General features: G+C 37.5%; 1 protein-coding gene and 1 long non-coding RNA gene across 4 annotated transcripts in view; one reads left to right on the plus strand and one right to left on the minus strand.

The window, feature by feature from the left end:
* The window catches only part of ANKRD7 (ankyrin repeat domain 7), a 54,143-nt gene extending 27,004 nt beyond the window's left edge, over positions 1–27,139 (minus strand). Inside the window, 4 exon segments of the mRNA XM_073899118.1 lie at positions 695–918; positions 1,872–1,940; positions 10,210–10,249; positions 27,006–27,139. Of these exon segments, the coding sequence (XP_073755219.1) occupies positions 695–918; positions 1,872–1,940; positions 10,210–10,245 (329 nt within the window). The 5' untranslated portion in view covers positions 10,246–10,249; positions 27,006–27,139.
* LOC141373896 (uncharacterized) lies at positions 1–27,549 on the plus strand. Of its 3 annotated transcripts, none has more exons than XR_012380294.1 (3): positions 1–77; positions 9,429–9,525; positions 27,272–27,549. It is a non-coding gene; the product is annotated as an uncharacterized lncRNA (long non-coding RNA). The 3 variants fall into 3 exon arrangements; XR_012380295.1 differs by lacking the exon at positions 27,272–27,549 and adding an exon at positions 16,641–17,562; XR_012380296.1 differs by having other exon boundaries at positions 6–77; positions 9,483–9,525.
* The last annotated feature ends 221 nt before the right edge of the window (positions 27,550–27,770 follow it).

Genomic DNA, 27,770 nt, shown 5'->3' on the forward strand with positions numbered 1-27,770 from the left:
CTTCCAGTTACCCAATTATGATGAAAAATGATGTTTTTCATACTCTATGACTTGAAAACTTCCCATGAGATTTTAAGGTAGGCATAGACAGTACATATTTGCTGTTATTAATACCAAACACGTAACTTCTTTGTTTCCTAATATATAAAATTACTTTTGTTTTTGCAGTAAGTGGTTGTTCTGGGCTTTTTGAAGATATTCTGCAATTGGAAAAAAAAATCATAGGAGATCCACATAAAAAGATCCACATAAGAAAAAACTGTTTTGCTGTCTCAATGTCTTAAAAATCTTAACAACCACTGTTCTGGGAGGTCTCCTCTACATTTTTCCTATTAGTACATTAATACTATGGTAAATCTTGGGTGACTGGGGACAATATATATATATAAATATATATAAAATTAAAAACCAGCAGTTTGGGTAAAGGGTGAAGTACCAGGTGGAGATTAATGCAGTGGGAGGAGTGGAGGCAATCAGGGAGGACACAAATAACCTCAAATATGCAGGTAAGCATTTTAAGAAGTAACAAGCTGGAAGTTGGGAGTGTGACGCCCTGACAATGGTTATCAGACCTCTCCACTATGGGAAACTCGGAGTGACAACCAATGAAGCAGCCCAGACAAGTCCTGTTACTGATTACAGGACCCAGTGGAGCTGGCTTCCTCTCCACACTGCCCTTCATCAGTCTGGTCACCTGTATTCTCTGTCCCGTATATTCACATCATATTTCTTGAGCTGAAGGTACTCCTTCACCTTCTTCAAATCCCCAACTGAAGCAGCTTTGTGAAGTTTCTTTAAATCCTTATCTCGAAGGTTGTAGCCTGGCTGGGTGGGGTGATGAGTGCTGGCCCGGCCTATGGGCAGGTGTGAGGAGGGGCTGTGGGGCTCATCCTTCCTTCTCCAGAAAGTGAAAAGTTTCTTCATGGCGGCACAGGAAACAAGTCCTTCAGTAGGATCAGGGTGTCCCTGAAGTTCCCAACGGCCCCACCTGCCCCTTGGGCCTGGCCCCTCCCTACCTCCCCACCCCCCTCACCCGCTCATTTCCCACCCCACCCCCCCCACCCGGCTCAAGGGCATCTCTGGGCGTGTCTTCACCCCAGAGTCCAAGCTAGCCAGAGACCGGAAGTGGGCCAGTGACAGGAAGTGATCTAGACAAGAAAGGGATTGAACCACTCGCCTGGGGCAACACACCCTCCTCAGTTGCCTAGCAACGCCCAGGGCCTGGCACAGCAGCAGCACTCCAGACACCTGTAGGGACTCAGTACTGAAGGCGTCCAGACCCAGATTCTCAGTTAAGATCTCTGTCTGCTACACTTTCGATCTTACTTGTAGATCAAGAGCCGTTTGGCAGAAACCTACCAACTTTCTTACAAATAACCCCTTCTTCTTCGAAGATAGACCTAATGACTTGAACTGAGATCCCTCTATAATCTCAATTTCAAATTTACTTTTGAATGCTACCTCTCATATTCCAGTTCGTCTTCTCATGTCACAAACTTCCAAAAAGGTTTCCAATTCATTGCACCTACAGTCCATTAATTCTACCACCTTTCACTGACTTTGATCACCCCACTCTGTGTACACATTAGCCTACTTAACTAGATTAAGTTCCATTGTTCATCATCATCATCACTCCCCTGCATGTACCTTCAATGTTTGCGTTCAATCTTTTTCTTACTTTCTGCCTAAACCTCAGTCCTAGTTAAATCTAAAACTCCCATCTAAAATGGTCTGTCCTGAGCCACTCTGACTAAAGGAAAAAACAAAGCCATGCTGTCCTGTCTCACTTTTAGTTCATGAAAATTCATCTTAAGTGGATTGGAATGCTTTCCAGCAACCCTCAAATATTTCCTTGATCCATTCATACTCACACTTTTCTTGACCATTTCATAACTTCTCTCCAAACTCATTCTTGGCTGATGACCTGGTTTCCTGACCCACTGAGAAAAGAGAATTAATCAGAAGAGGAATTCTGTGGTCTCCCAGGACATCCACCTATCTGCCTATCCTTTCCCAAAAAATATTTTACCTTCTCTTCTGTTCCTATTGATGATGTGTCCATGTTTCTAGCAAAGGCCAGCCCTTCTCTTGTGGACTAGAACACATCCTCTGTAGCCTGTCCATGAACACTGCTTAAGCAACCTCTTACTTTCTCATGTTTCTATAAAGTTTGTCTCTATAACTAATTGTTATTAGCATAAACACACGCTAATATTTGTCCATCCTACAAATCAAACTGATCACATCTCTCTCTGTAACCATTCATTGTCTCATTTCCTTTACAGCAAAACTCCTTAAAATTGTCTATAATCTTGTAATCTCTGTCTATAATTTTTCTTCCTCTGTTCTCACAGCAAATCCTATCATTGCCTATTTTTTTATTGAGGTATAATTGACATATTATATCAGTGTCAGGTATACAACGTAATGATTCGATAATTTGAATATACTGCAAAATGATCACCACAGTAAGTCTACTTACCATCTGTTACAAAAGTTACAAAAACTTTTTTCTTGTGGTAAGAACTTTTAAGATTTACTCTCTTAGCAACCATTCTTTTGTTCCCATCTCTCTCAATTGACACTGCTTTCAGTATGATTGCCCGTGACCTCTATCATGTGAAATCCCACTGTCATTTCTCAGTTTTCATATAAATCCAGTAGCATTTGACACAGGTTTCAAGGACCATTGCTTGCTCCTTGAAACACTGTCTTCACTTGGCTTCTAAGATATCACACTTCCCTGGTTTGATTCCTTCCTTTCTAACCATTCCTTCTTGGTTTGCTGATTCCTCCTTAGCTCTAGTGTTGGAGAGCCCCAGGATCAGTCTATCAATAGCTTCATTTTTTTTTTCCCTCCAAAACCTCTGGAGTCATCCTTGAGTCTTATCTTTTACATCTACATTTAAATTGCCAGCAAATCCTGTTAACTCTAACTACAAAATACATCCAGAATTCATTTGTTTTATTCCTGTATCCAGATCCCCTTCTGGGTGATCGTATTTCGCCCATGGCTTTAAGCCATCCATGTGCTCTCAACTCCAAAACTGAGAGTTCTAATCTGGTCCTCTCTCCTGAACTCCAGACTACTATATCTAGTTGCTTACAGATTCACATTTAACACGTCTAAACTGACCTCCTCACATTCCACTCTGTCCCTGTCTTTCTTACTTAAGAACAGGTAACTCCATTCTTCAAAAGTCAGGTCAAAAGTTGCTCAGGTCAAAAGTCTTAGTGTCTTCCTTAACTTCCCCCTTTCTCAGTGGCTACATCAGTTAGCTAATCAGTCAGCAAAACCTAAATACAATACCTCCAAAATACATACCGAGTTTGACCACTGCTATCCATGTAGCACAGGACAACATCATATTTTTTTATTTGCACTATTTTACTTTAATATTTTACAGGAGGATCCTGACTGGTCTTCATGCTTCTGCCCTTGCACACCACCCTTGCGCCAGTTTATTTGGAACCCAGCAGCCTGAATGATTCAGTTAAAGTGCCTTCAGATGGTATCATTTGTCTGCTAAACATACTTCAATTATTTCCTAAATCCCTTGCAATAAAAGCTAAATTTCTTATACTGACGCCATGGCCCTGTGCAATCTGTGACCCTACTCCAACAAGGGTGATCCCACCCTTCTGGCCTCAAGTCCTTCCTCTTACTCAAGCTCCCATTGCTCCAACCACTGTGGTTTCTTGGTCGTTCCCCAACATACTAAGCGTATTCCTGTCTAATGGCCTCTACCCTTGTTGTTCTCCTTTCCAAAAGTGCTCTTCCTGCTATCTTAATGTAAGTCTTGAGAAGGCAGCAAGTTTTTATGCTTTGTTCCAGGCTAATTCTCAACTTCCATAACAAGGTTTGGCACATTAAGTGCTCAGTAAATGTCTGTCAAATGAACGGATAAACATTTAAGTAACAACCTCTGTTTCTATCTACCTTTTAAATTCGTTAGTGCAAATTTGGACACAGAACTTTCCCTTAATTTCATGGAGCAGAGGTAAAAACCAGGATGTATTGTTTAAACAGAAACTTGAGGGTGGCAGATGAGAAAGTGAACACAAAACTTAATGTGAAACGGCCCACTGGATCTAACTCTTTGCCAGATCACAAACCTCAGTCCATCTCCACAGGAGCCTTCAGTATGCAGCTTCCTGGCCATGAGGAATGCCAATCCCAAATCTATCCTCAGCGTGATCCTAAAAGCAGAACTCATCAAAGAGCAACACATAGCACTCAAGACATACGAACAAAATAATCCACTGGGTGGGGAAAGAAAATATCAGAACTTCTTTATACCTATTATCCTATGTTGCCTTGAAAATGACTGTATATGTTTGTTCTATAATAGACATGATATAGTAGTACACTGACACATGCACACATACACATATGTAATAACAACCGACACTTGTCACATATTGCTCCAAGTGTTTTACATAGCTTATCATGTAATCTTCACTTAGTCTTGTTGAGGTAAGTACTATTTGTATCATCATTTTATAATGAGGATACTGAGGTACAGCAAAGTTTAATGACTTGCTCAAGGTTACTGAACTAGGAAGCTAAGAGCTGGGATATAAACGCGTGTACCATAGATTTGAACCTACCCAGTCTGACTCCAAAATTTGCCTCATTAGCCAATATACCACATCATCTCTCTCATGAATAGATATTATTGCTGTAAACCCTATTTTTAATGGCTCAGAGGAAAGATTTTAGTATTGTTCACAACTTATTTAAATCACTTATTCAAATACATTTGCTGAACTCCTTTCTAGTGCTGCATGATGTGAAAGATGTAAAGTGGAGGAAAAAAATGTGACAATTCCTGACATCAGGTCAACACACGGTATGGTTTAGATCAGTGGTTCTTAACCAGAGGCAATTTTATCCCCCAGGGAATATTTGGCCACATTTGGAGAGATTTTTGGTTGTTCAGACTGAAGAAGAATACTGCTAAATATCCCACAATGCACAGGGCAACCCTCTATAAGTACTTCCCTGGCCCCCAGTGTCAATAGTTCCCAGGCTTAAAAACTCTGATCTAAGTTCTATATTATTTCAGGGTAGCAAAGATGAAAAAGGTATCTTACGTCCTCTGCCTTCAATGGGCTCACAAATGTTCAGTTAACCTCCACCCTCCCCAATCTTTCTCAACTATATAAGTTAGTGAAGGTCAGATTATGTGTGCTCTACCTTTAATATTAGCATAAAGGGAGGGAATGACAAACTACCTAGAGTAGGTACCAAAGGTGATTTTAAATAAAAAAGAGTTCTTGGGCTGGGCTTGAAGGATAAGCCGAGTTTTTCTGAGTGTTCCAATAAAAACTTACCCATCATCATAAAAGTTAATTCATAACAGAGGCATAAGCAAAACACCCAAGAATTAGAGGATCACCCAATATCATCTGTGGAACCTTGACCAAGGTTAGTCTGGGATCTGAAATGGGTCCTGAAGGTTGGGTGGAATTTTGATATGGTATATCTAACTAAAAAAATAGATACAATAGCGAAAGAACTTTGTATATTTTTTAACTAAATTCGTGTTAATTACCCATTTGGGGAAAATGCATACTTTAAAACAGTATGTTGTAGCGTAGGTATAGTGCAATGATATTTGAGTCTAATTGTGACTCATTGCTGTGAATTCTCCTCCTAAGTATCTGAAATCTTAGAATGTTGCCAAATTGTGAATTACTTTTTAGTGTGCTGGGGAATATCTAAAAGAGAGCACATTTATTCTTTCTTTAAGAAGTTTAAACAACAAGGGTGCCTGGGTGGTGCAGTAGGTTAAGCATCCAACTCTTGGTTTTGGCTCAGGTCATGATCTCAGGGTGGTGAGATGGAGCCTCACATTGGGCTCTGTGCTCAGCGAGGAACTGCTTAAGATTCGCTCTCTCCCTCTCCCTCTGCTCCTCCCCCGGCTCTCTCTCTCTCTCAAATAAAAATAAATAAATAATTTTTAAAAAAAGTTTAACAACAAAAACCAGCTAATACATATCCAACTTTAGGTGACTATTTAAACCTCCACTACACAGCCATATAAATAGACTACTTTTCTCACTCATGTGGACAGCTTGGAGGAATACCCTTCTTTATGACTGGAGTCCTTAACTTCTACCTCCCCCTTCTTACCCCAATCAAACTAGGATGATGGCATAATGGGATTGGCCAAACCATGTACTTTGACACAGGTCTGTGACAAAGGAAGAAAAGGCACATTTCTCTAACTTTCAAAGGTACTTCTAATGGGCCAGTAGTGCCCCTATTTCAGTTCCATTATAAATTCTTCTGAATTTATTTCCTTGGTTATCTCTCTAAAACTGTAGCTTTGGTTGGCATCAGACAGTCTCCTGGGGGCTGGAGCTGTACCACTTTGTTCCAGAAATCCATGGACCATGACTTTGCCTGGTCTACTGATCCAGCTTGTTTTAACCTCATTTCTATGCAAAACAAGTTCTTCCCAATTGTGATGGGGGTTGAAATCTTTTTATATTTTTCTAGCCTTCCATTTTTAAAGAGTCACTTCCTATGCCCTTTGACTCCTTAATTCAACTTTCCTTAATGATACATTCCTGAATTACCATCATGGAATACAAACCATAGGAACTTGGGCAATATTCTTAACCTTTCTGAGCTTGTTTTCTTACCTCAAAAACCTGTGAAAATAAATGAGAATGAAATTATTCAACACAGTACCTGATAAAGAGACGTTACTTATCAAAATGTTGGTTCACTTTTCTTTTCCTTTGGGTTAAAGAAATAAAACTAGCCCCATTTTTTCTTTGGCTGTTTTCCTTACTCAGGCTTACTGTTTCAGTCCTGTGCAGACTTCAATGCAAAACTCAGCATACACTGGCTTTCACCAGATTTCCAACGACACCAGGTCTACCATTAGTTTCCCAGTTTGCCTGAAATGTTATAGGATTATAGTAGATTGCAATATTGGTCAGCAAATATTCACTCTCCTCTTCCTGAAGTGACAGGTTGCCTTCTTCTAAGAGAAGCCCATCACCCGCCTGCACTTTTACCATCCTCTGTGAGAACACTATGCTTAGATAGCACTTCTTCAGCCTGGGTCCCTACATGAGACACACATAGTTCAGCTCGGAACCCAGGCCTAGATGACACCAGGAACCCAGCTGGGCCCAACAGAGCCACAACCAACACTCATGAGCGAGACATTTAATTTATTGTTTAAGCCACTGAGACTACGAGATTGTTTATTACCCTAGCAAAAGCTGATCAGTATAGAAATGGAAAGGGAGTTCTGTAGCTCCTGACATTTCATTCATCCAGTCCCCAGGACATAAACTGTGTTCTACTCCTGGAATCTGCCTCCCTCCCCTAGTTGTCCCAGAGTAGCTCACTCCAGCACTCCATTATCAGTCTCTTTTATTATGCAGAATTGTTTTCCTCCTGCCTATGAAACTCGCAAGCAACCTGTCAGCTCCAGAGTGTGTGTCTCCCTTAAAATGTGCTTACCTAAGAACATTATCAAGAAATCAGGCCTTTCTCCACAATTATTTTACCAGCTACAGGGAAAAAAATTTCATTATCTGTTACATAAGATGGATGCTTTTATCCTGTAGTCTTTTCTGAGATATTAAGTGAATCTTACTCAAGTTTAGGTAATCACTTTCTTGCTTTAAAAGAAATAGCTGATATTTCTTTCCTAAGGAGTTGCATTAGTTTCTTAGTGTTGCTGTAACAGTTTACCACACACACAGTGGCTTAAAACAACACAAACTTTTTTATCATACAGTCCTGGAGGTCAGAAGCCCAAAACAGGTGTCACGGGGCTAAAATTGAGATGTCAGCCTTCCTTTCTGGAGATCCATGGGAGAATCAGTTTCCTTGTCTTTTCTAGCTTCTAGATGCTGACCACATTCCTTTGTCTCTAGAATACCAGAAATAATTACTCGGACCTCTGCTTCTATCCTCACATCTCTTTCTCTGACTCTTCTTCCTCCCCTTTTCACAAATTAAGGAGTCTATTTGCATTGGTTTCACCCAAAAAATCCAAGATAGTCTCCCATCTCAAGACCCTTACCCTAATCGTATATATTTTCCTTTTGTAATAGTTTATCTTGTAGAGAAGTATTTTTTCATGATAACCACCCTAACAGGTGTGAGGTGATATCCCATTATAGTTTTGATCCACAATTTCCCAAGTAAGTTGTACATTGACCACTTTTCCATGTACCTGTTGGCCATTTTTGTATCTTCTTTGGAAAATTATTCATTTCCTCTGCCCATTTTTTAAATCAGGTTGTTAGCCTTTGTTCTCTTCAGTTGTATGAGTTCTTCATATATTTTGGATATTAGCACCTTATCAGATATATGATTTGCAAGTATGTTAGCCCATTCCATAGGTTGCCTTTCCATTTTATTGATCATTTCTTTGGCTCTGCAGAAGCTTTTTAGTTTGATGTAGTCCCTCTTGTTCATTGATTTGTATGAATACCTGAATATTAAGGCTACTGATGTATTACTTGTCATTTTTATTGCATATTTAGAGATGATTTTAATTTGGTTTAATAGATTTTAATTTGGCAATTCCTTGTAGTAATAAACACCCCCACTAATATATTTATCCTTCACTAAACTGTTATGTTATTTAAATATGTTCTCAGGGTGCCTGGGTGGCTCAGTCGTTAAGTGCCTGTCTTCAGCTCAGGTCATGGTTCCAGGGTCCGGGGAGTGAGCCTGGCATCAGGCTCCCTGCTCCACGGGAAGCCAGCTTCTCCCTCTCCCAACCCCCCTGCTTGTGTTCCCTCTCTCACTGTGTCTGCCAAATAAATAAATAGAATCTTTAAAAAAAAATTTCCTATTCATATGATCATTCATATTTCCCCTTTAGACATAGTTAACTACTTATAAGTGATTACAGTGTTTGTAAATCTAGACCATTTTACTGACAGGGCTGCTTATAGTACATTTTCATTTTATTTATTTCTGTTTCAATGATGAATAATTGTGAACCATTTATTTAGTCCCAATAGCTAGGAAACATTTCCTCTTTATAACCTTTTATTTATTTATTTTTGCTTTGTTTCTGATTCATAAATAATTATAAGGTAATAGGAATTTGGAAGGATTTTGTCCTGGAAAAAGGCTTAAGGTGTTTTAGGATATTTTATTTGGTACTTATTTTATTTATTAAAAAAATCTGCTTTTTCTTTATAACAAATCTCTAATTCTATAAAAATCTTTTTTCTATGGTCAGTCTCCTTATGTGATCATTTGCCATCTAGTGGACAATCTAAGTATTGCTCAGCTTTGTAAAAGGGTTCTATACAGGATGTATACAGAGATGGAAACCGATCAGAGATATTCTGGGGCAATGTGTGATTTCCATTCCTGTGTACCAGTTCAGATTATATAAGATAAAAATATTTAATCTTTCTTTTTGTCTTTATAGGCTGATATTAGAGATACATATACTTATAGATAAAACATACTGTTCTTATTATAGACAATATTCAGAAACAGAAGATGAAGAGCTGATTCACATAAAGGTAAGCAACAATTGTTCAAAAGAGCCAATACTAGTTGGGGAGAGGAGGTGAGGCAGTATATAGTGGAGAGGAGAACAGGGATCTAATGAGAGAGAGGAGAAATGGAGAGGGGAGGATACGTGGAGAGAAAGGAAAATGAAGAGGCAGAAAGAAGTAGCAAAGAAGAAATAGAGGGAGCTGGCAAAAGAGGCAACTAGACAAAGCTGAAATGGGAAAGGGCATTACAAGTGTGTTCAAAAGAACCGAAAGATGAGTGGAGAGAGACTAGAAATGGTTTGCAGTATATCACCTATCTCGAAGCACGGCCTCTCTGATTTTGTCTGCCAGATTCCAAGCAAGTGCTCCATAGATCGTACTTCCTGATTACTATCATCAATGTATAATTTACATTACATATGCATGTGTGATGAGTGATTTTTTTCCTTTTGCATTTTTCTTATTTAGAGCTCTCATAATTCAGGGACATAGTGAGTGGGGTTATGCTTCTTTTATTAGAAACTGATTTCACTTGGGATTTTGTTGGAGTATTCAACCAGTGAGGCCCTACAAGTGGAATCTAGGACACCTGATTGCCTTGAGTAATTAAGGCAATTGAGACTGCTGGAGAATAATATTAATCAATGTATACTTTAAACTTCTGTTATTTACAAAGAGAGTCAGGTGTTCCATTCAACAAATACTTACTGAGTTCTCATTGTATGTCTGGCATGTAGTAGACATGGCACTGTAAGATGAAAAAAATTTTACTGTCCAGTAAGGTTTAGTTAACTGGAGAAGTTACAGATGGAAAATATCTTATTTTTCTTCTTTACGAATTATGTTTTAGCTTATATGAGTCTCCCTGCCTTGTATGATAGGCAGAATGAATAAGATGATTCCCAGTGATGCATACCTTGAATGTGGGTGGAACCTGTGAATACAGTGGGATATCATTTCTGTAATTACGTTATCTTAAATGGCAAAAAGGAGCTTATTCTATTTGAGCCTAATTTAATCACAGGAGTCCTTTAAATATAGATCTAGGGATCCAGACTCAGAAGTCAGAGATGTAAGTATGAGAAAGATTTGAAGAGAGAAAAATTCTCTTAGTGGTTTTGAGGATGAAGGGGGCCATGTGGCAAGAACATGAGAATGGCCTCTAGGAGCTCAGGGCATCACCTAACTCAGAGCCAGCAAGAAATAGGAGACCTTAGTCACAAATCACTGAATTCTTCCAACATTTACATGAGCTTGGAAGAAACCCCTGAGCACCAGATAAGAATACAGATTATGGATATCTTGATTTGACACTCAGAGTAGAGGATATAGTAACATATTATTATGAGGTTCTTATGCTACATGTGAAATGGTATAATGTTATTGGAAGACAGACTGTGATAAGGTGTGTGTAGGTGTATGTGCATATTATATTCTAGGAGCAACCTCAAAATTAAAAATAACAGATATAACCAATAAGTCAATAGTGGAGATAAGATGTAGTCATAAGAAGTATATATGCAGTTATTCCAAAAGAAGGTAGGAAAAGAGGAAAAAGGCCCAAAAAGTGGGGATAAGTAGAAAACAAGTAACATATGGCATTTAAATTTAAACATATCAATAATTCATTAAATGTAAATGTTCTAGACACCTGGTCAAAAGGCAGAGAATATCAATATCAGAGAAAAAAGCAAAACCCAATTCTATACTATCTATAAAACACCCACCTTAAAATAAGGACAAAGAGGGATTAAAAATAACATAAGAAAATGATATGCCATATAAACAATAATTGAAAGAAAATTATATTAGCTATATTAATATTAGGTGAAGTAGATTTAGAACAAGAAATATTACCAGGAATAAAGAGGGACATTGCATAATGACATGGGGTTCATTTAATGAAGAAAAAAATCCAACCCTAAATATGTATGCATATGGTAACAGATTACATTAAGTATACATAATACATTAAGTAGAACTGATACAACTAAAAGGAGAGACAAATCTACAATTCCAGTTTCAAACGTCAACACCCTTCTTTCATTAATTTATAGAACAAGTAGACAAAAACATCAGTAAGCATATGGAAAGAATATTACCCAATTTGACATAATTGATATTTATAGAACACTCCATCCACAGTAGAAGAACCCACTTTTTTTTTTCAAGTGTACATAGAATATTCACCCAAAGAGACCATATTCTGGGGCACAATACAAATCTCAACAGACTTACAAAGACTGAAATATTAAAATTATGTTCTATGACAACCATGAAACTTGAAATCAATAAAAACATATCTGGAATATCCCTCAATATTTTGAAATTATTTTTTTTAAGATTTTATTTATTTGAGATCAAGAGCGAGAGCACAACTCCCCACTGACCAGGGAGCCCAAAGTGGGGCTCGATCCCAGGACACTGGGATCATGATCTGAACCAAAGGCAGAAGCTTAACCGACTGAGCAACATACTTCTAATTAATCCCATCTCAAAGAAATCACAAGGTACCTTAAAAAATAAATTAAAAGAAAATGAATTGAGAACCTGTAAAAATTTGTAGAATGCTTCTTATGTAGCTTTAGCAAAGTGGCTAAAATTATCCTTAGAACGAAAGTTATAGCTCTCAATGCTTATATTAAAAGAAGAATTGTCTCAACATTCATTTTAAAATTCCACCTTAAACTAGGAAAAAAACATAAAGCATGAAGAAAAAAATAAACAAGCAGAAATCAATGAAATAGCAATGAAAATCAGCAACACTAAAATTACTAAACCTAAAGCCAGAATGATCAAGGAAAAGAAGCTGCAAATTAAAATCAGAAATGAATAAGGCCATAATTACTGATCCTAAAGACATTAAAAGGATTTTAATGGCATAATGTTGCAACTTTCAATGAATTTAAGTGCATAGATGAAATGCACAAATTCCTTAAAAGATGTTAACTACCAAAGCTCACTCAAGAGGAAATATATAACATGAATAGACATCTGTTAAAGATATATAGGTATATAGCTAAATACCTTCCCACAAAGAAAATTCTAAATTTAGATGACTTAATTATTCAACATAGTGCTAGAAGTCCTAGCTGGTGAATGAAGGCAAGAAAAGAAAGCAAAAGGCATAAAGATGAGAAAGGAAAAAATAAAGTTGTCCCTATTTTCAGATGAGATAAATACATATTAAATCTGAAGAAATCTACAAAAGAACTACTAAAATATGTGTTGGTCAAGGTTGCAAGAATAAGATAAACATATAAAAATCAATATTTCTAATATATTAGCAATGAACAAATGAAATACTTAAGAAAACATGTACAGAACTTTGTATACACTAAATGTTGATGAAACAAATCAAAGAAAATCTCAATAAATGGAGAGACATAATGTGTTTGTAGATTAGAAGACACAGTAAAGATGAGAGTTCTCTTGAAGGAGATGCAAGTTTAATGCAATCTTATCAACATCTCAGCAAGATGTTTTGTAGATATAGCTAAGATTCTAAAACTTATATGGAAAGGCAATGGAAATATTAGAGCTGAAGTTATTTTGAAGAATAGAGTGGGAAGAATCATTCTATGTAACTTAATAACTTATTATATAGCGACAGTAGTCAAGACTCTGTGGTATTGGTGGAGAGACAGACATACATATCAATGGAATAGAAGAGAGAACACAGAAACAGACTCACACAAATATGCCTAGCTTTTGACAAAGCAAGTTTGTAAAAACAATCCAAAGGAGGAAAGATAGCCTTTTCAAAAAATGGTGCTGGAGCAATTGGACATCCACAGACAGAAAATAAAACGACCTAAATTTCACATCTTATATGAAAATGAACTCAAAGTGGATTGTGGACTTAGGATGTAAAATTAGGAACCTTTTAGAGAAAACAAAAACAAGAGAAAGTCTTCAGGCTCTCAAGCTAGGCAGAGTTCTTAGACCTGACAACCAAAAGTATGGTCTATAAAAGGAAAAACTGATAAACTAGACTGAATAAAAATTTAAAACTTTTGCTTGGTGAAAGACCCTGTTTTATCATGTTAAGAGGATAAAAATACAAGCTGCATTCTGGAAGAAAATGTTTACATATTACATATCTGACAAAACACTTGTATCTGAAATGCATATAGAACTGTCAAAACTGGAGAGTAAAAAAAATAATAGAAATAAAGTAATCCAGTTAGAAAAAGGACAAAATACATGAAAAGACCTTTCACCAAAGAGGATATACAGATGGCAAATAAGCACATGAAAAGATTTTCAACATCATTAGGAAAATGCAAATTAAAACTATAATGAGATACCACTACATAACTATCAGAATGGCTAAAATAAGTAACAGAGTCAATGTCAAATTCTGGTTAGGGTACAGAGAAGCTGGATCACTCACACATCATGATGGGAACGTGAAATGGTATAGCCACTCTGGAAAACTTACTTGGCAATTTCTTTAAATAACATGTAACTACCATACAAACCAGCAATTGCACTTCTGGGAATTTATCCCAGAGAAATGAAGACTTATGTTCACACAGAAACTAGTACATACATGTTAATAGTAGCCTTATTTGTAATAGCCACAAACTGGAAACACCCTAGATGTCCTTCAAGGAGTGAATAAAGAATTATAGTATGTCCATACCATTGGATACTACTCAACAATAAAACAAATGAACTACTGATACACACCACAATCTGGGTGAATTTCCAGAGAATTATGCTGAGTGAAAAAGCCAGTCCCCAAAGTCTATATACTGTATGGTAGATACCATTTGTATAACATTCTTGAAATGCCAAATTACAGAAATGAACAGATTAGTGACTATGAGGGATTAAGGAGCTGGCGGGAGGTAAGAAGGAAGTGGGTGTAGCTATAAAAAGGCCACAAAAGTTATCCTTGTGATGATGAAAATACTATGCCCTGATCCTACCCACATCAATATCCTGGTTACTCAAGTATAGTTTTACATGGGGGGAAACCAGAGTAAAAGATAAGTAAGATTTCTCTATTACTTCTTGCAACTGCATGGGAAATTACAATGATCTGAAAATGAAAATTAGGGGCGCCCTGGGTGTCTCAGTCGTCAAGCGTCTGCCTTCGGCTCAGGTCATGATCCCGGGGTCCTGGGATGGAGCCCCGCATCGGGCTCCCTGCTCAGCGGGAAGCCTGCTTCTCCCTCTCCCACTCCCTCTGCTTGTGTTCCCTCTCTCGCTGTGTCTCTGTCAGATAAATAAATAAAATCTTTAAAAAAAAATAAAAAAAATAAAAAAATAAAAATGAAAATTATATACATATAAAAATAATTACTAGGGCAAAATGTGCTCCTCTGAAGATACAGGTACTGAAGAATAGTTTACTTCTTCCCACCTAATATAAATATCAGAGAGCTTCACTCAGTGTTTCTGTGTCCTTGAAACCTCTAATTATTCTGTACAGTTAGAGAGCCAGGTTCTGTTCTCTGTGTACAGTGTTCATATTTCTCCAGAGACATGAAAATTGTTAGAAAAATAGAATTTTAACAAAAATGATGTGTTTATTTTTCTAAACAATAGGTGGCATCTGAGTTTCACAAATAAAATTGATGATTCACGGCTCTTTTAGGAAATGTATTTTTCAAATTTAACTTACATACACTGTATTCCTTACAGTTTGTAATAGATTTGTTAAGTATTTGTTGACTGAAATAATACACATTATTTTTTTCTGACATTAACACTGGGAAAGCTGCTACTTTTTGGGAAAAATATAAAAATAAACTGTAGATTTCATAATGCATTTTTGTGTCCCTTTAATGTATTATAATTTATACATAACTAAAATCTAGTAAATTCTAACACATATCATATGTTAACTTTTCTTTTTTTAGTTAATATTATGCAGATGTGTAGAAATACTAGCATAAGTATTCAATATATGAGTAACAGAGAACTTTTTTTTTTAAGATTTATTTATTTGAGAGAGAGAGAGAGAGCACATGTGCTGGAGCTGGGGGAGGGGCAAAGGGAGAGAACCTTCAAGCAGACTCCCTACTGAGTTTGGAGCCCAACATAGGGCTGCATCCCATGACCCATGAGATCATGACCTGAGTGGAAATCACAAGTAGGCTGCCCAACCAAGTGAGCCCCCATAACTTTATTTTCTTTTTATTATTATTTTTTAAATTTAAATTCAATTAGCCAAGATATAGTACATCATTTATTTTTGATATAATGTTCAATAATTCATCAGTTCAAAATAACACCTAGTGCTCATCACATCATGTGCCCTCCTTAATGCCCATCACCCAGTTACCCCATCCCCCCACCCACCTCCCTTTCTGCAACCCCCAGTTTGTTTCCCAGAGTCAAGAATCTCATATGGTTTGTCTCCCTCTCTGATTTCTTCCCAGTTTCCCCACCCCCACCCCTATTGTCCTCTGCACTATTCCTTATGTCCCACATATGAGTGAAACCATATAACTGTGTTTCTCTGATTGACTGATTTCACTTAGCATAATACCCTCCAGCTCCACCCATGTTGATATTCATCCATGTTGATATTCATCCTTTCTGATGGCTGAGTATTATTCCATTGTGTATATGAATCACATCTTCTTTATCCATTCATCCATTGAAGGACATCTCAGCTCCTTCTACAGCTTGGCTATTGTGGACATTGCTGCTATGAACATTGGGGTGCAAGTGCTCCTTCTTTTCACTACATCTATATCTTTGGGGTAAATATCCAGTAGTGCAATTGCTGGGTCATAGGGTAGCTCTATTTTTAATGTCCTGAGGAACCTCCATACTGTTTTCCAGAGTGGCTGTACCAGCTTGCTTTCCCACCAACAGTGTAAGAGGGTTCCCCTTTCTCCACATCTGCACCAACACTTGTTGTTCCCTATCTTGTTAATTTTAGCCATTCTGACTGGTGTAAGGTGGTATCTCATTGTGGTTTTGATTTGTATTTCCCTGATGGCAAGTGATGTGGAGCATTTTTTCATGTGTCTTTTGACCATTTGTATGTTTCTTTGGAGAAGTGTCTGTTCATGTCTTCTGCCCATTTCTTGACTGGGTTATTTGTTTTTTGGGTGTTGAGTTTGAGAAGCCCTATATCTGTAATATCATTTGCAAATCTCTTCTCCCATTCCTAGGTTGCCTTTTAGTTTTATCGATTGTTTCCTTTGCTGTGCAGAAGCTTTTTATCTTGATGAAGTACAATGTGACTGAAGAAAAAGAAATTAAGGAATCTATCCCATTCACAACTGCAACAAAAACCATTAGATACATAGGAATAAACCTAACCAAAGAGGCAAAAGATCTGTACTCTAGAAATTACAGAACATTTATGAAAGAAACTGAGGAAGACACAAAGAGATGGAAAAACATTCCAAGCTCACGGATAGAAGAATAAACATTGTTAAAATGTCTATGCTGCCCAGAGCAATCTACACATTCAACGCAATCCCTATCAATATACCACCAATATTTTTCACAGAGCAGGAACAAACAATCTTAAAATTTGTATGGAACCAGAAAAGATCCTAAATCACCAGGGGAATGTTGAAAAAGAAAACCAAAGCTGGAGCATCACAATGCCTGACTTCAAGCTATATTACAAAGCTGTGATCATCAAGACAGCATGGTACTAGCACAAAAACAGACACGTAGGTCAATGGAACAGAATAGAGAGCCCAGAAATGGACCCTCAGTTCTATGGTCAAATAATCTTTGACAAAGCAGGGAAGAATATCCAGTGGAAAAAAGCCTCTTCAATAAATGGTGCTGGGAAAATTGGACAGCCACATAAAGAAGAATGAAACTGGACCACTCACTTACACCATATACAAAGATAAACTCAAAATGAATGAAAGATCTAAATGTGAGACAGGAATCCATCAAAATCCTAGAGGAGAACACAGGCAGCAACCTCTCTGACCTTGGACAAAGCAACTTTTTGTAAGACATGTCTCTAAAGGCAAGGGAAATAAAAGCAAAAATGAACTCTTAGGATTTCATCAAGAAGAGCTTCTGCACCATAACTTTATTTTCTAATAAATTTTACATTATTTGGAACTAGCCTTCCACATCTATGAACTTTGACCATTCTTTCATATCCTTAGGCACCAAATGTTTTCTTGTTCCTCTCCCTTAGGATTTGAAACTTATTGTGGGGCTATTTAAAGTCTGAGGAACCACATCAGGTGAGAGTAATCACTTCTTGCTTTCAGATGTTTGGTCTTTGTTGGCTACCTCTACCCCAGTTAAAAAACAATAGTAATAATAATAAAAGACTAGACTTCTGTGTTATTTCTCTGTTGTAAACTCACATACATATTCAGAGCTGTTGACTTTATTCTTCCCTAAGAACCACTAGGCTATATTATTCTGAATATATATTTTATGTTGTCATTTTTTTTCATGGTGCCTACCAGCCCGCAACCCTTCAAAAGAGACCAATGAAGAAATCCACTTTCCAGCCTTGCTATGATTATCTGGGTCCTGGTCTTCAATCTTTAGCCCCAACATAACAGGATAAAATCCTAAACCCTAACTCAATGAGTGGTAGAAAAAATTCCAGGTTTTCCATTGAGAGATTGGATTTGAATCTATGCCCAGCCATTTTTGACCTCTGAAATCATGGGTAGGTCTCCAAACCAAACCTCAGTTTCATCTACAACATGATCTGTTATGAGAATTAATTTAAGTTAAAGATCATATGTGTAACCTATTCTATAAGAGGGGTCTTATATTTTTTTTTTTGGTGTTCATTAGAAAATAAAATTTTAAAAAATGAATTCAATATATAAATTCAAGCTATATGTTAGAAGAGTCTTAAATATAAATTGCCAGTAATATCTAGCCAGCAGTTGTCAGTTACAGGAAATTAAAAAAAAAGAGACAGAAAGAGAAGGGAAGGAAAAAAAAAACCCCAAAACCAAAAAGGTGGAAGAAAACTTTTTCCCTCCTCTTTTCACTTTGCAATTCCGTACTCAGGGTAGAAATGTTCTGTATTGTCAGTCTCACCCTACTTGATCAAAACATTGCTATGAGATCTTTGAGCTGGGAGTTTGGACCAGCAGAAACTGTCATGAAGAGGGTTTATTTTCACTAGAGAAGGTAAGGACGGCCTTAGGCGAGGTGAGTGAGCTGGAAGGAAGGGCTTTGGCACTTGATGAAGTGCCTCGGGAGGGGTTGATACCAATACTGAACGTAGGATGTGAATGCATGGTTTAAAAACCCAAACTAAGACATCATTTCACAGCAATATGCTATCACATCATTGTCATATGCCATCGGATACTGAATAATTTTTGTGGGAATATATGAATATATTTTATCTCTGTAAGCACAGCTTTTTGAGTGGTGGTGCTTTATATCTTTTTGTCCTTTAGAGTGTCAAGCACTATTACAAATAATCTGTTTATATAATAGATAAGGACTTAAATTAGCCTTTTCATCTGTAAAAATAAATTCTTAAGCTATGCATCCAGATTACAAAATGGTTTTTATTTAACTCTGAAGTTATATTTTATTTCAGCTTTTACTTTTATGCTATCCAAGGATTTACTGTAGCTAAACCTCTTTGAGTTATTTATTTTCTATAAATTTAATCCATTGTAATAGAAAGATAGGGAGGCCCCTAATTACATTTCCTACTTGAGATGGCTGGTATCTTTAAAATATCTTTGTAGATGCCAGGTCTAGGTAATGAGGCAAATGTTTTGCCTAAGACCTTGCATATAATTAGCATAAGTGAAAGAAAAGTCCTGAGAACAGGGGAGGTAACACAATGACTTATTGAGCAGTCTCTCAGAATTCACTGTGAATTTGACTTATGTGGGACACAAAGAATAAATTTTAGGTGACTTAAGAAATCATGTCTCAACAATGGTTTTCCTTCTACTCCTTAGTTTATGCTATCTATAAATTATCAAAGACATTTACAAATGATTTAATACTATACCCAGATTTTTTTTAAGTACATTAACTTTTAAAATTTGGATTCCATGCCAAAAAAGTTGTGTAACTGGAAAGAACATGGCTGAAAATTAAATAATATATAGATTCCTTGAAGTGTGGTTCTTTTTTAAACCTGATTTACTTTTGCAAGCACTATATTTATAATTAACTAGCCAAATCAAATTAAACTCACTAAATTTAGAGCAAACATGACCTTTGTGTTCTCTGCTGAATTGTTCATCCACAAACTGTCAGCAAATTCCATCAATATTCAATTCCCCTGCCTGGTGTGAAGCAGAACCTTCCCCTACCACACATCCACCCATGGGGAGAGGAGTTAAAGAGGAGGCCAATGACATGGTCTGTCGCTTTTTATTTATGAAAACATGGTTCCCCTCTTGTCTGCACTGGGTAGGAATGCAATAGCACATTGCAAACACATTCACTGTTCACTTACCTGTGGAAAATGGTTTCCATGAACAAATTTAAATAAGGAAGAAATATGCTTAGATTTTTTTGTTTAGAACAAATGCTGCCCTCATATATTTCTTTTCGCTTGGCAATGCTGCTGAGCTCAGCATAACCTGTTGGTGCTATAAACTGTCTAATAAATCTCCAGCCCTGCTATATATTGAAAATAACACAGTGATATGATAGGCACATCGCCAGTGGAAACGGCTGTCCATGCAAAATGATCTACTGCTAAGATTAGTTTAATTTTATTGGTATTAGTGAACATTCTGTATTGTAGGAAGTCTTAAGGAGATCTTGTTTTTCATGTTCCCTAGTAATCTGAGTAATATGAAAGCTAATCCTTTAACTGCTAAATCAGAGCTATTATAATGTTTTTGGTGGTGGATGGCAGTGAGTTCCCCCCCTTCTCTGGTAAGTGCTGTTTATGAAGAGTTTCATCTACTACTGTAGTTCAAGAAGACTAAATTATAACACGAATGGAGTGATTAAAAAAAAAAAACTCATGTAATATGTGTAATAAGTAGAATAGTCATTGTAACAATCAGAACCCTACAAAGAAACAGAATCAAACTCAAATGATATGAGACTTTAATGAATAGAGAAATTAAGGAATTATGGCAAGATTAAGAAAACCAACAAAGAAGTTGAGGAATTTACAGACTAGAAATATAGAGATGTTGTTAGGAGCCCAGTGAGAGTGGGAGTTGCTAGACAGGGAGTGCAGGACAGAAGCTGTGGAGGGGATGTGAAACGCTGCCAAGAAACACATTTCAGAGAAGACAGGGAATGGGTAACACACAAACCTCTTTCTAGCATCCTCTAATTTACTGATGTCTCCAATTGGCTGACTACAAATGGGAGCCAGTTGGCACATGCAATCCACAGATGCAGTCCATAGGCTTCAGCATCTTAGAACTTATCTGGTGCAAGATAAGTGGACAATAGTTGAATAATCAGCAAACTGACAAAAATAAACTTTATTAAAATAACCTTTTGTAATGGTTGCTTCTTATATGAATTTTTCTACTTTGGGCACCAATTAGAGCCCTCATTGTAAGGAATCTCGATTTAACAATACTCAGAGAGAGGTTCTTTAAATCAGGATTTGACATACTGTGGCTCAGTGGCTTCTGGTGGTGCCCCAATTCCAAATACCCATTTGCATCCTAACATCCACAGAGGTCATGAAGCTCAGAAAGAAAAAGTCTTAACCTCTGTTCATCAATGAGACTCAGACAGTTTGATGGTTAAGGGGGCTCCAATAAATGCTAGTTTGCAGAGAAAAAGGGAAAATGGAGTCTGGTGATCTAGCAATAGAGGCTTGGTTAGCAAAGTTTAGATTCTACTCAAAACTACACAGCTGATTTTTGGCAGTTTTACTACTTCTCACCTCATTACTTGGGAAATCTTTGCTGAAACACTGTTGTGGCATTGTTGGTGGTACTAGAACCAGAGGAAGTAGTGTGCTATACACGGGCAGTGCCACCCCACAGAATTGTCTTATCCTGAGCTTTGAAATCCCAGTTTGGCTTGCTGTCATGACCAACGAAAAAGCTGTTACCACTAGTCACCAGAATATTCTAGATTTCAAACAAAGGATAAGTTCCCTACCTCTATTAAATGTAACACAGAAGATTCATTCTTTTTCTCAAGAGCAATAAAGTAATTTTCTACTTAGCAACTGCAGTCACAGTGGTCTCAAAAGTAGAGCCTACTTTTGTCAACTTTGATGTTAACAGATTTCAAGCTTCACTTGGCAACAGTTTCCGTAGTATGGCAACAAAGATGAGAGTGGAATTCCAGATTCTGCTGTGGAACTCAGCTATCTTTATTGTGGGACAGTGAAATCGTCCTGATTTGTTAGCACAGCAACACGTGATTGGGGTTCTATGACAAAGCCTGAATTTCCCATAGTCAGCAGGTGGGTAATTGGAACACTGTGGTTTGAATATTGATGTGACTAAATCTGCATTTACCACCTGATGAAGCTCACATACTGAAATCATAAATAAACGATGTGTAAAAGGACAATCTACTGAAATATTAATTTGAATATTTGTTCTCCCTGTAGTTTTCCCTCTTCCCCAATTTAAGTAGGTTTGCTAGGCTTGGGGATATCCTGCCTTAGGAATTGGGGAAGATGTGAAGCACAAGGGCCTGAACTCAAAGGCTCTTGTCTTCTTTGACAAAAGCAAAGAAGGATGGTCTCTTCAATAAATGGTTTTGAAAAATTGGATATCCACTGCAAAAGAATGAAATTGGAGCCCCAAAGCCTAAGACTTTTGAAGAAGAGAGGCTAGGGGGGAAGGCTACTGAACACAGACAGACAGGAAAACTGCCCAGAGACTGGGAAGGGGTAGAGGTTTGCGGGTTTGTGAATGACTCATTTTCCCTTATTGCCATATCCCTCATTGTCCTTACAACCAGGGCTCCCATTGTCCCTGAAGGTTCCTATGTCCCATGGGTGGTGTGGATGCTTCAGAGGCCAGTGGAGCCAGCTGACTGGGAGAATGATTGTCAGTACAGATTGATTGCTAATGGCAAGGGCCTGCCAGGACCTCTGCACAAACTTGCAGTGATTTCAAACTATATTACAAAGCTATAGTAATCAAAACAATATGGTATTGGCATAAAAACAAACACATAGATCAATGAAACAGAATAGAGAGCTTAGAAATAAACCCATGCATACACAGTTAATTAATCTTTGACAACAGCTCCAAGAATACACAATGGGGAAACGGTACTCTTTTCCATAAAATGGTGCTGGGAGAACTGAATATTCACCTGCAAAAGAATGATATTGGACTCCTATCTTATGCCACATAAAAAACAACTCAAATGGATTAAAGTCTTGAATGTAAGAACTCAAACTGTAAAACTCTTAGAAGAAAAGATAGGGGTAAGATCCTTGATCTTAGTCTTGGCAATGATATTTTGGATTTGGCACCAAAAGCATAAGCAACAAAAGTAAAAACAAAACAAAACCAACAAGTGAAACTATATCAAACTAAAAAGCTTCTGCACAGCAAAGGAAACCACCAATAAAATGAAAAAGCAAGCTATGGAATGGGAGAAAATGTTTGTAAACCACTAATCTGACAAGGGGCTAATATCCAAATATCTCAGAAAATCATACAACTCATTAGCAAAAAAACCAAATAACCCGATTAAAAAATGGTCAAAGGAACTAAACATATTTCCAAAGATGACACACAAATGGTCAACAGGTGTGAAAAGATCTCAACACCATTAATCATCAGGGAAATGCAGATCAAAACCACAATGAGATATCACCTTACATGTATTAGAATGTCTATTACCAAAAAGATAAAAGATACATGCTGGTGAGGACATGGAGGAAAGGAAACCCTTGTATATTGCTGGTGGGAATGTAAACTGGAACTGGTAGAACACGAAACTGTACACTGTTATGTATGCTACCACCTTCATCAAGTATCTTATTGTCTATCTTTAATGGACTACATGGGCTTTGTCCTTTGAGTTATTTTCTTTTTCTAGAGCAGGGTTTCTCAACTGTAACAACTAATGACACTTTGGAATGGATAATTGTTTTGGGAGCCTTTCCTGTACATTGTAGGATATCTAGCAGCATCCTTGGTTTCTACCCACTGTATGCCCGTAAGCATCCCTCTGCCCTCATCATGACAACAAAAAATGTTTCTAGACAGTGCCAAATGTCTCACAGGGGCGAAAATCACCTCCAGTTGAGAACTACCTTCTAAAAGGAGCTAATGTAATTCAGAGTTAAATTTCTTTTGGGATAGGTTGTTAATATGCACCACACATACTGAAAGTTTTGTGTTCCCTTTTTTATTTGTATGAAGAATCATTTACCATTGGAAAAACGCATTGATGGTGTTTTGTATTACAGCAATTTCTCTTAGTTCGACAGATATAAACCTTGGGGGAGGATCTTTTAAGAAGGCAACCTTTAGGTTAAACAGAAATATATACAAATGTAGCTTATTCTTATATATTTTTACATGAATATGTTTATATACAAATTTATTGTTCTATTATATCTGAGAATAGAAATTCAAAAGAAAAGTGGAGCTTAGCTTAAAGAACAAAGCTGAAATGTTTTACCATTTCAGCACCAAAGAAAAAGGAGAGAAAAAATTGTAATAAAATTCAAAATGTCAGTATTTTGAAGTAGTTTGTTTTAAACATAGAGAAATCAGATTTCCTCAAAAGGTAATATTTTAAAAGATGTACCCAAACACAATTTTCCTGTGTTTTAAGACAATAAACTTTATATTCAACACATTTAATTTGCTAATAAAAACTCTTCATTATTAAAAAATTCCTAAAAGTCATACTATAAAAGAGTACTGTTATTTCCCCAAAGGCTTCATTCCAAAAGATAAGCAGTCTCAAATTTAAACCTTTTTTATGACTATGTTAAGTACATCTATTATACTTCTTCTTGCTATAAAATCTCTTCTGATAGAAAGGAACAAAAATTAAATCTGCTTTCTCATGCCAAATCTTCAGTGTTTCCCAGCTGTGTTGGTGTTTCAAGGCAGGCTCTTTCCTTTTGGAGTCAGTGTAATGAGCTATAATTGATGGTGGCAATGACTATGACCAAGCATGAAGTGAGCACTTCTCATGTAAGCTCATTCAAGGAGTTCTGTGCAATCACTTCTGTGTCAGAGTCCTAAGTTTTTAGAGTGAATGAACAAAATCATTTAAAAAAAAAAAAAGAAACCCTCTATTTTGAACATGATGGTTTTGTTGTTTGTTTTTTGCTGGCTTATAAATCTCAAAGTTCTTTTCTTGTTTTGGAGGTTTAAGAGTGGTTTATTTTTCAGAACTTGAGTTTCCTCCACTGTGTCAGTGATTTCTTTGATATCATATCATTATGATAAAAAATCTTGAGGAAAAAATTATAAATCAAGTAAAAGATTAAGAAATATATTTCCTGGGGCACCTGGGTGGCTCAGTCAGTTAGGTGTCCAACTCTTGGTTTCAGCTCAGGTCATGATCTCAGGGTCCTGAGATTGAGCTCCATTCAGGCTCCGCGCTCAGTAGAGAGTCTGCTTGAGATTCTCTCCCACCTTCCCTCTCGCCCTTCCCCTCCCTCTGTGCACACACTCTCTCTCTTTCTCTCTCTCTCTCAAATAGATAAATAAATAAAATCTTTTTTTTTTTTTAAAGAAATATACTTCCTATGTTCTTTTGGGGACTGCTACAATTTTCCTATGAAATTTCAAAGTCGTGTGTGGCATGTTATCTTACTAGTGAGTGGAAGGGGTACATAGCAGTAAGTTTAATAATGTCCTGATGAGTAAACTGTGCACATATATAAGGAAAAATAAATGTAGAGAGGCCTTTCATTAAAAAAAATATTAAAAATTCAGTTAGGAATCACCTGATGTGGGAAACAAAGGCAGAAAGAAATGTAAATAAAATTAAATGTCCTTATCACCTGCAGCCATTTGACAAATACTTGAGGCAGGCAGAGTATAAAGTTCCTCCAGGAAGCTCCCAACTGTCTTAATGTTAATGCCTTGCTAGAGGAAAAAACAATCTTAGTCCAACAAGGACAAGGCCTGTGGTAGCCTATGAGTCTTCTTTAGCAGATGAAACTCCTTTTGAAACTTCCCTTCCCTTTACTTCCCCCAACTGAAAAGGATATAATCAGTTACTCCTCACAATCCAGGGGCAGCAGCAGCTCCTTCTGCCCACGGGTCCTGTCCCCATGCTTTAATAAAACCATCATTTTGCACCAAAGATATCTCAAGAATTCTTTCTTGGCCGTTGGCTATGGGCCTCATCAACACTACTTCAAAAACTGTATCCAAACATGAAATCCTAGTTAAAAGAGACCTGGAGAGGTCCCCAAGTTCAAATATTCTAACTCACTGAAAAAAAAAATCTTTTCCAAAAGCACGGTGATCCCTGGAATTGTAACTGATGAGGAACTTCAAGGAACGATGAGGCATTTGAAGCTAAGGGCCAGTATCTTCTCTTGCCTAAACATCTTTACAACCCTGTTGTCTAAGTGCCAGTATCTGCATTTCACAGAACAGAAAACCATGGCTGAGGGAAGGTCAAGGAACTCGTTCATGAGTTCACAGATGGGAAGTAGCTGAGCTGGCATTTAAACCTGTTTTTCTGAATTTAAGACCAAAGCTCTGCCTGTTTAATCACATTTCTATAATTCCCCTTATTTACTTCTCCAAACATTCAGCAAACTTGAATGTATATATGGTTTCTAACTGGATCCTTGTGTTTATTTAAAACATATTATCAGGGTGCCTGGGTGGCTCAGTCGGTTAAGCGACTGCCTTCAGCTCAGGTCATGATCCTGGAGTCCCGGGATTGAGTCCCGCATCGGGCTCCCTGGTCGGCGGGGAGTCTGCTTCTCCTTCTGACCCTCTTCCCTCTCGTGCTTTCTCTCATTCTCTCTCTGAAATAAATAAATAAAATTAAAAAAATAAAAATAAAAATAAAACATATTATCACATATCCAACTATCTAGGTCACTATTATCCATTAATCCATTTTTTAATTGGTGCCTTTTAAGGTAAATCTCAGACATCAGTACACTTCCCCTCAAATACTTCTGGATGTATATTAACTAGAGTTTAGTATTTATTTATATCTTAAAATAACATTTCTATAAAATGAAATGCTCAGATCTCAAGCAAACTACAGGGTGAGCATCCACAAATGCATACATCTGTGCAACCCAAATCCCTGTCAAAATACAGAACATTACTCAGAACGGTTCCTCATGTCTCTTACCAGCAAATCCCCTTCCTCCATCAGAATTATTTTGATTTTTCAGGGCACCTGGGTGGCTCAGTTGGTTGGGCGACTGCCTTCAGCTCAGGTCATGATCCTGGACTCCCAGGATCGAGTCTGCTTCTCCCTCCGACCCTTCCCCTCATGTGCTCTCTCTCTTTCATTCTCTCTCTCTGTCTCAAATAAATAAATAAATAGAATTATTTTGATTTTTTTCTACCCTAGACTAATTTTACTTAATTTAGAACTTTATATAAATAGAGTGATACAGTATATACTCTTTGCAGTAAAGTTTTCACTCAGCATACCGTTTAGAGATCTGTAGAGAGCAGAATGGAGTCTCTCCTGTCCAGCAGGAGCCTGTGTCAAGCAATGACGCAAGCAGGTAAGGTCCTGCAGCCAGGAGACATTGCCGGCACCCACGCTAGCTGAACCCCCAGCACTGACAACAGAGCAGAACCAGAGGAGGGCTGCAGAGACCCAAAACCGATTCATTCTCTTTAAAAAGGGAAGGATTTGGTTAGAAAACAGACTCTTCAGACCTGACCCCTCTATGTCTGACCCCTTAAAAAAGGCAACTGCCGCCGAAGGCTCTGCCTGATGGACGTTCGAACAGAACCGAGAGCCTTCCCTGCTGGAACATCAGAAGCAGTCAGTGCCGAGAGCTGACCTGGACCAGACGGAGCCCTTAGCTCAGCTGTGCGCCCCCAGCCTGACTTCGCGTTCGGTTCATGAACTTCCTGCACCCTTCTGTTGTCTTGTTTGTTGTGTGGCTTGTCATCTGTCCTGCTCCCTGTGCTATGTAAGCAGCCAAGCTTAATTACATGGTGAATTGTCATGGAGTTTGAAATCCTGGACCTGCTTTATATTGTGATTTAACTTTGCTTTATGACTGAATAAAGCTGACACTGTGTAAAGACACAACTTGTGTGTGCGCCTTCATTGTGTGCTCATGACAAGATCCATCAATGCTACTGCATGCATTATGACTTTTTTCCTTTTCTTGTTGAATAGCATTCCATTTTAGAATACGACACATTTTGCTTATCCATTTTCCTATTAATTGATCCCTG

The sequence above is a fragment of the Callorhinus ursinus genome, unplaced genomic scaffold (genome assembly GCF_003265705.2).
Source record: "Callorhinus ursinus isolate GAN/ISIS: 27379988/994484 unplaced genomic scaffold, GSC_fseal_2.0 scaffold12, whole genome shotgun sequence".
NCBI lineage: Eukaryota > Metazoa > Chordata > Mammalia > Carnivora > Otariidae > Callorhinus > Callorhinus ursinus.